Source organism: Herpailurus yagouaroundi, unplaced genomic scaffold (genome assembly GCF_014898765.1).
Source record: "Herpailurus yagouaroundi ecotype Mexico unplaced genomic scaffold, PumYag 162, whole genome shotgun sequence".
Lineage (NCBI taxonomy): Eukaryota > Metazoa > Chordata > Mammalia > Carnivora > Felidae > Herpailurus > Herpailurus yagouaroundi.
In genome coordinates, this window is record NW_024412403.1 from 5,954,421 (window position 1) to 5,963,827 (window position 9,407).

Here is a 9,407-nt window from a genome sequence, read left to right on the forward strand (position 1 = left end):
AAAAAAAAAAAAACGAGAAGAGAGCACCCAGTACAACATTTGATCTTATTCATTGTTAGCGATCATAGAATCATATCAAAGCAAACTGCACGCTATGTGGTCCTAGCATATCCCCACACCTACCAGAAGTATCTCAAGCCACAACCCCTTTCCCAAAGAAGGGGCTCACCTACTCAAGCATGGCGCCTGAGATTTTGGCACGGGCACTCACACCTCAAAGAAATTACAACTGCTGTGAGCCCCATAGGTGGTACAAGTGATGCAGAATAAAACGTTCCTTCTGGACATCTACCCAGAGCCTGGATAGGACGGGAGACTTTCCTGAAGTCAGGTGCACTCACGCCCTCCACCTCCAAAGACAGAACTTTCTGGAAACAAACGTATCACAGCTCACCAAATCAGGAGAAATCCATTCCAGTTTTAGAAATTCAATTTAGCTGGGGTAAGCCTCCAGGCTCTGAACATAAGCTCTGCCAGAGGTTTATTATTCGTAAATCTTTCCTTCAGACTGGAGGCCTCCCAGAGGCCACGCTCCTTCCAGTATTTTTCTACTTTCTATGTCAATAAAAACTTTAACTCTTGGAATCCCTCCGATGACAAGTATCAAGATACAGATTAAGGCACTGAGGAAAACTACTGACTTGAAAAATACCTTTTGCTTGTGTCCAAACTAGTGATTGGAGGTGAATACTCTGGAGTCAGATGGTTTGTGTCTCTATTTGTAAACACGTGTGAGATTACCACAGCCCAGGAATTGTAACTGGAGTGACAAATTATTGTGTCCCTCCAGGAAGAACACTGTGTCAAGGGATAAATGAAGTTCTCGGCCCAAACTAATCAGCCAATGCAGGTAGTTCGTTCATATAGGAAGGAATATCTCTGAACTAACAAGACCCCTTTTTTCTAATACTTTTTAAATGTTTACTTATTTTTGAGAGAGAGAGCACAGCCTCACGTGCAAGTGGGGGAGGGCCAGAGAGCATGAGGGACAGAGGATCTGAAGCAGGCTCTGAGCTGACAGCAGAGAACCTGATGCGGGGCTCGAACTGGCGAACCGTGAGATCATGACATGAGCTGATGTCGGACATTTAATAACCCATGTGCCCCAGAACTAACAAGATCCTAATGAATTCATTTTTTAACTAAAAAATATACCCCTCAGGGCACCTGGGTGGCTCAGTCAATCAAGTGTCCGACTTTGACCTAGGTCATGATCTCACGGTTCATGGGTTGAGTCCCATGTCAGGCTCTACGCTGACAGCTCGGAGCCTGGAGCCTACTTCAGATTCTGTGTCTCCCTCTCTCTGCCCCACCCCTGCTCACGTTCTGTCTCTCTCTCGCTCTCTCAAAAGTAAATAATAAACGTTAAAAAATAAAAATAAAAAATATAACCCTAAAATTTCTGAAAGACCTGTCAGAAGTGATGGAAAACATTCGAATTTGCTGGGTTGTGTGTCCAGAGGTTGGCATCCCAGAGACGGAGGAAGAATTCAGGGACATTCTGAATGTAATGTGGATAAACGTCCTTTTTCACATCCACAGCAACAACACCAGCAGTAAAAATAATCTTGAGATACCAAGAATCCAGAGTCCCTGGAGATAATTGAGATAATATTTAATGTCACAAAATTCCAGCAGAGCCGACAATCTGGATCCCTCTGGAGTTTTAACACGTCTGACTTGTGTCTTCTGTGATCTGGCGATCTGACCAAGAATGTGAAGGCCCTCATACCTCACTCCTACAGTCTGTTTGGCTTTAAGTGGTAAAATGAAGGCCTAAAGTACGTTTATAATAGTTGCAATGAGAACACTTGTGGACAATAATGAAATTTGGGGATGATCCTTTTGTGTTTAACTACTGCCCACCTCTCGGAACATCTTGGTGGGTCCCTGTTCCTTCAACATATGTGGGCACCTTCATTTGTGTTAATAGGAAATATACATTCAGACAAAAGATCTCACTCCTGTGATGACAGAGTAAAATAATTTGAATTTCAATGGAATGTAATATTAGTTTAAAACAAATTCCAAGATGACATTCTCATACTATAAATTTAAGAAAATTAAGAAATTTAAGAACTAAGCGTCTTAGATTTTTAGGAAAATGTCTTTTAGACCTCTTCCAGAAGGCTTCACCCCAATCACCACCGGGTTGTTCCTGACTTTTGTCTTGGTTCATTTTTAGAGGCAAAGCACAAATTTAATATTAGGATAAAATACCGTGTGCATATATCATGCATGAGCAGTTTCGTCTGAAATTAAGGTGCAACACGTTAATAATTTGAATTCATACAGCACTTCGTTCTACAATTATTGAGGAATGTCTAATTCTTTTTTTTTTTTTTTAATTTTTTTTTCAACGTTTTTTATTTATTTTGGGGACAGAGAGAGACAGAGCATGAACGGGGGAGGGGCAGAGAGAGAGGGAGACACAGAATCAGAAACAGGCTGCAGGCTCCGAGCCATCAGCCCAGGGCCCGACGCGGGGCTCGAACTCTCGGACCGCGAGATCGTGACCTGGCTGAAGTCGGACGCCCAATCGACTGCGCCACCCAGGCGCCCCTAGGAATGTCTAATTCTAAACATCCCATTTCTTACTCGGAAGTGAATGTCCTCTAATATCTAGAATTCTATAAAGGAAAGCTTTACCCACAGCGTCTCGCATTTTTCTTTCCACTAATTTTCATACCTCCAGAAAAGACACATTTAGTTTTCACTATAAGGGATCAGGTTTTGGCTGAAAGAAATTACATGCCTCAGAATGGAACCTCAGATGGGGTGCCTGGGTGGCTCAGTCAACTGACCGTTAGGCTCTTGATTTCAACTCAGGTCATAATCCTGGGGTGGGAGGACTGAGCCCCACGTTGGGCTCCACGCTGAGTGTGGAGTCTGCTTAAGACTCTCTCTCCCTTGGGCGCCTGGGTGGCTCAGTCGAGTATCAGACTCTCGGTTTCAGCTCAGGTCATGATCTTGTTTGTTCATGAGTTCGAGCCCTGCCCCGGGCTCTATGCTGGCAGCGAGGAGCCTGCTTGGGATTCTCTCTCTCCCTCTCTCTCTGCCCCTCCCCTGCTCACTCTCTCTTTGTCTCTTTCAAAATAAATCAATAAAACACTAAAATAAAAATCTCTCTCCCTTTCTCTCTGCACCCCCCCCCCCAAATAAAATTACTTTTAAAAGAACAATGGCAGGAAGTCGTGTCGTCTGTAACAGCTGACAATTCTCTTGGGTGCAAAGCACCGAGCGTGTCCGCATGCTTCCCAGCGCCTATGGGTCTGATGCCAGGGTGAAGCCATGGGGCAGAGACAGTGACCAGGAGGGACTGGGCCCCCTTTTGGGCCCTGACTCTGCCTTCCCTGCAGACTCCCGGCTCCTCACGGCTGACACGGGAGCCACAGGAGCTCTCACGGTGTGGACCAGGCGCCCTGGGGGTGCTGCCCTCCTCTGAGGAAGCGCTCACATCAGAATTATTTGTTATAAATACTAATACAATAATGCTTTGTTAAACCGACTTCTCTCACGAGGGCACAGTGGGATTTTCCTGCGGCCACGTGACCCGACATCGCCGGATGGAACACGGAGGCAGCTGGCTTCTATTAAGCCAGCCATTAAAGAGGTTTGCAAAAATGGAAAACATTGTCACTCTTTCACTAAAGAGTTTTTTCTGTTTTGGAGAATGCAATTACTCTCTATTTTAAAATGCGACTTGCGTGAACATGTCAGAGGTTTATCGCTTTATTTTTACTGAACTAGTACCTAAAGCTTTTTTAAAACGATCTTCCCCCCCTTTTAGTTTCTCCCATGGGAACCGTCGACGGACAAAACCAACAAAAACGACAGCTCTCCGTGGTCTTCCAGACCCGGGATCGCGGGGCGGTGGGGTCCGGGAAGGGATGGCGGCCACCGTGCCACCAACCGGGGAGAGGGGGAGGGGGCCGCCGCCCCCCCCCCCCGGGGGGGCCCCGCCCCCCCCCCCCCCCCCGGGGCCCCCCCCCCGGGGCCCCCCGAAAAGGCCGGGGCCCCCCCCCCCCCCGCTGCGATCAGGGCACGCTTGGCCACCAACCCCTCTCCCCATCCACACAATGCCCTTTCACCCCGGGGCCGGCCCACTGACCTTGCCGCGCCGAGGGACGAACGTTCCGGCACCTGGGTCTTGCTCGGGCCCCAGCGCAGACTCGGGCAGAGGCCCCTGAAGGCGGGCTGGGAGTTTCTGCAGCCGGTACTGAGAGGGGCACCCCACCCCCACCCCCCGAGGAGCGGGCACCGGCACAGACCCCTTCCGGCAGGAGGCGGGACCCGCGTTCCAGAAACGTGAGTTCATTTGGTCATCGACACAAAGTGACGACACCTGGAACCCCACCTCACCGGGGGCACACTCTGGCCCCCATTAGCATGCGTCCTTCCCTTCACCCGCTAAAGTTGGGGGGGGGGCGGGCTAGCACCCGGCGCGCCCCCTCCAAGCCTCAGACCCCGTGCGTGACGATCGCTCCTACAGATCCAGGCCGGCTGGGGACCGCAGCCCGGCGTGCACGCGCTTTGGCCTCTGCCGCACACTCACGACCCTCCGGGATCCAGACCTCCCTGGGGCCAGTGCGGAGCTCTGTGTCCTAAGTCCGGGGGGAGGGGGGGTCTGGGACGCGAGGCAGGCTGCAGAGCCACCCGCCCGGAGCTGAGCGCTTCACAGCTTACCGAGCGCTTATGTCACGTGATCTCATTTTATCCTCACAACAACAACGACGATTCTCACCAGCCCTAATGAAGAAAGCACAGAACTATATTTGCATTGTAATTATCACGTCGCCCAAAACGGGAGTCCTCCTCTGGGAAGGAAACCGTTTTCTTATCACCGCGTGTAGCTATAGCTTGGTTTTCTTTGCAACAACCGGACCATGGCGCACGCCGTGGGTTGCTCGGATCCGCTCTAACCCGAAGCACAAACACGGCTGGTCAGCTGGTTTGGATAGGAGGCGTTATTACCCACGCGCGCCGCGTGCACGAGGCCGCAGAGGCGGCGAAAGTAAATGTCTAGACTACGCACGTAGGCTTACCATTTTCGCCAGACGTCTTGTCTTTTCCATTGGTTGCCCCAGTGCCTTGTCGCTAAAGGCATAAAAAAAGAGAGAGAGAGAAATTGTTATCAGATGTATTCAGGATTATTTTTCATCTCTTCTGGTGCTGCAAATACCTGTTGCATTATATCACATTCTGTGTTACTTTAGCTCAGATGGTTAAAACGTGGTGCTCATGAGACCAGGAAAGGGTCAACCCCAGGAAGTGTCTGTTCAAGATGCACAGACTGTCCCCCCCGCCCCCCACGACCCACATCCAAGGAGCACCAGATGGGAAGCTGTTGTCGACTGACGAAAACCTCATCTGGAATATGAGGAGGACGGCCAAGACTTTGTGCCCACCGTCAAGAAGATGAGAATTGTCGTTTTTGCCAGCGATGGCCGTTGTCATTCTAATCACAATGTCCAGGGTCTTATTGTTAAAGAAAAATGTTAATCAACAAAAAAATTATTATGTTTAGTCAGCTTCTCCTACTGTTGAGACACCTTTCCGTCCTTGTTTAAGCCTACCCTGTGCACTTTCATTTTACCAGGCTGGCCTCTTATGGTTAGTCTTGGGTCGCTGGGCAAGATTCTCTGGCCGTGAGGTCTAGGGAGCCATGGGAAATGCACTACACATGTCAACATACCAACACGTTTCTTCAGAGCTTATCCAACTACTGTCTTTAACATCATGCTCAGAGTTGTTCTAGGCCGTGGAGAGAGAAGCATTGTGTCAATCCAATTTTCTGGTCATTCTCAGAAAATGTGCTTCAGGTCGAACAAGATTGAAGAGATGATAAAGTTTCTAACTTTCGGGTGAAGAAAATGAAGCCAGGAAGGGAGCCTGATTTGTCCAAGGTCAGGAGCTAGTAGGTAGTACATTAAGACTACAGACAGAATTTCCATGCCCAGAGGTTAGCGTCTTGCAGGAATTGTCATTGTTACTAACTATTTAGATAGGATCCTGGAAAGAGAGAGAGGCGGAGTGCTAAACGAGGAGAAAACCACTACAGATGACTCTCACTGAGGGATAAGGATATCCTCAAAATTTATATTTGGGTTGAGGACTCCAGCCTCAATGATAAAAACAGTATCATGAAAATAATTATCAGCTCCCATTAGCGTTCAATGTTGTCATAAGAAATTCCCAGATCCTTAGTCCACCCTTGATTAACAGTCGAGGGATCATCCGGAAAAATCTTGCTTTCAGGTCCTAATTAGTGTAAATAAATCGGGTGAATGGTAAAGACTCACGTAAACCGAGTGAACCATCCCTACGGACTACTGATGCCCCGCGCAGATGGTTACTCAGGAGAGTGTGGCAAAGCCAAGCGTCCCGGGGCTCGCCCAGCCGGCCACACACCCTATCCCGGTCAATGTGAAGTGCAAATTGCCCACCCAATTCAGGGGTGCTCTGTCCCGTTCTGGGAAGGTAAACCACTTCTCTGTGGCAGGAGGTGGAAGGAATGGCCAAGTTGGAAAGACTGTATACACGTGGGCCCCGTCTTCATGTCTAATGTAGAACACCTTGAGTTTTCAGAATGCTAGACCTGCCGGTGTGTTCTTACGGAGAAAGGCTACACTGCTTAACCAGACATCAACTCTTCTTCAACACACTTCGAGTAGGGCCCGTGCCATGCAGGGCGATGACGCCACGGCATCATCGGCTGAACAGTCAACCAAGAGCGTGCATCATGTCCATTTAAATAAACTACACATTTCTTCAATACAGTAGATTTACCAGTAAAAGGCCCCTTTCTTCTCGCCTGCGCTTGTTTTGAAGTCCCCTTTTCAACCTCAAGGCGGTGAGGTGGCTGTCCTGGAGGGAATCGGACCACCCATGCGGAGGATCCAGCTGGCTCTGCGGCAGCTGTTGGCGACTGAACTACTCCAGTATTTACGCCTTCCATCCCTCCCCGCGTAACCCAGGGAGGGGCCGGGGGGGAAAAAGCAACTCTCAGAGAATAAAAGGACAGGGTTGGAGAGCTGAATAAAGTCGAATTAAATGGCATACAGATGCAGAATAGATGCACAGTCAACCCTCACTGTCTTTAAAAACCTTCAACACTGACACCTTTCAAATGTCACAAATACTTCGTTCCATCAAAGGTCACATTGTAGAAACCCGAGGAGATCCGACATGAGAGGTGCACAGGGAAGAAAAGGAGTTCATTTTTTCAGGATCTCTAAGAAAGGGGTTTAGTGTCAGGTCTTATATGATGGAGGCAAGGTGAAACTGATGGGCGTCACGAGAGATGATCAGAAAATGATCCTGACAAAAGAGAACTATTCACCGGGAGGATCTCTTTTCAAAATTCTCTGAGACCTTGCAGCATTTCTCGGGGAAGGCTGAGAGCAGTGGAGAACAATCCAAGAGCTCTCCCATTCTGGGGGTCTACAGCGGTCATCACACCCGACTGCTTTATCGCCATGGTTCTTGCTGTCCGCCCCTTGTCACGGCCTTTGGCGCAGATGCTCTCGTTCAGGTCCCCTCCTGGCCCACTCCAGCCTCCCCCCCACCCCCACCGCCACCCTAACAACTTCACATTCATAAAACACTCCTGTCTGGGACCGCCCACCACATCTTGCCCCACCACAGACCCAGAACCTTCTTCCACGCCCTCCTAAGTGTCTGAAGAATAACAGACCCTTCCCTCCTCGGCCATCCGAAATCAGCATCCCTGCCGCTCAAGCCAGCTCTGTGCTCATCTCCTCAGACACAATGGCATTCTCTCTTCTAACGTATCAAGACAGTGTCTCTGTCACCATCCCCAAGACCTCTTGAAGGGACAGAGGGTCTCGTGTGAGAAAGCTTCCACTGAATTTGCCTTTATGATCACCAATGAGACAACTACTCAGCTTATGAGAACACAGACGCATTTTCCTGAAAACTACCTCCCTATATTGCCCTCACTTCACCATTAGGAAATGCTGAAGAGCCGGGGCGCCTGGGGGGCTCGGTCGGTTGAGCGTCTGAATCCGGCTCAGGTCATGATCTCCTGGTTTGTGGGTTCGAGCCCCGTGTCAGGCTCTGTGCCGACGGCTCAGAGCCTGGAGCCTGCTTCGGATTCTGCGTCTCCCTCTCTCTCTGCCCCTTCCCCACTCACTCTCTGTCTCTCAAAAATGAATAAACATTTAAAAAATTGAAAAAACAAAAGGAAACGCTAAATAGCCATCTAAGGAACCTTCTCCAGTACAGGCTGCTGGTCGGCACGACCGCTGCAGAATCTGCAGAGAAGCAGGGAGAAGACGGGAGGGAATGAGGCCGAACCAGTGCCAGAGAGGAATGTCAGAATTTAATAAAGTCCCAATTAAAAGGAGCCTAAATGAAGACTGGGCGTGTGATAGTTTCTTCTGAAAATCTAGTACGTGCCATGTACCCATAAAAAAGGCAGGATTGGTACTTCAAGGTATAAATTTTGAAGGAATTTTTCTGACGGTCCCACTGCGCCAAGGGCTGCAGGGAAATAACAAAGAATCTGTCTTCATTTGGTTTCCCAGAAAGCAGAGACTGAGGCAAATGGCATTTGCAATACCCTTTGTTAGAGAGGAAGGAAGGAGAGAAGGCAGACCCATCATAAGCCGGCCATCCAGGTGCGCCTGACCCTGACCTTGCCCCTCTGAGAGGTGTGTGACCCAGCAGACCCAGGGGAGGAAAGGTAAGCCAGTGAGCCCCCAGCTCCTGTCCCCCGCCCGTCCAGACGCACGCCACCAAGTGTCAGTTCCTGGTGCTTCTAGACTGGGCGATGTCTCGAAGCTGGAATCTGCTGGGGGACTGGGAGGAAGCCCCAGAACACGAGATTCAGAGGTGGAGACTCCTGGCATGGCTGGAGCTGTGTGCTGTCGCCTTACACCTCCCTGAAGCCTGTGGAGCCCGTGCTGAACTGGCCACCCACGGGATCCTCACCAACAGAGCCTGAAGTGACATCTGAGCGGTGTCTGACTCAGCACATACATTTGTCTGGTTGACTCTTTCAACCAAGTTGCAAACTCACGGACAATCCCTTCATATGAGATACTCCACTAGTGGAATTGGCCACGACTACTTTCCAGTAAATAAGTGGCTTTGGATCCATTTCTTCTTGTCCTTTGAGCTTAGACTGGAGACTGAGGTACGTCTGATCACATGTAGGCCGCATCTAGGCGTGTGCACACATCACTAATACCCATGTCCTAATGGTGCCAGCTGCAGTAGGAAATGGGGAGGTGCCCCAACCTTCACACATAGACCCAGAAGCAACCTTATTGCATGCTCATGGTAAAATCACTCTTCCTTTGAGAACGAGTGACTGCATTACTCCTCTGTCCTCTATCCTTCCTTGTGAGATCTACTACAAAATCTTGGTGTTCTTGGAGTAG

At 49.5% G+C, this 9,407-nt stretch overlaps 1 protein-coding gene across 1 annotated transcript in view; it reads right to left on the reverse strand.

The window, feature by feature from the left end:
• The window catches only part of PCP4 (Purkinje cell protein 4), a 61,579-nt gene that overhangs the window by 29,783 nt on the left and 22,389 nt on the right, over nucleotides 1-9,407 (reverse strand). The window contains exon 2 of the mRNA XM_040483883.1: nucleotides 5,046-5,097. Within this exon, the coding sequence (XP_040339817.1) occupies nucleotides 5,046-5,097 (52 nt within the window). The remainder of the gene's footprint in view (nucleotides 1-5,045; nucleotides 5,098-9,407) is intronic.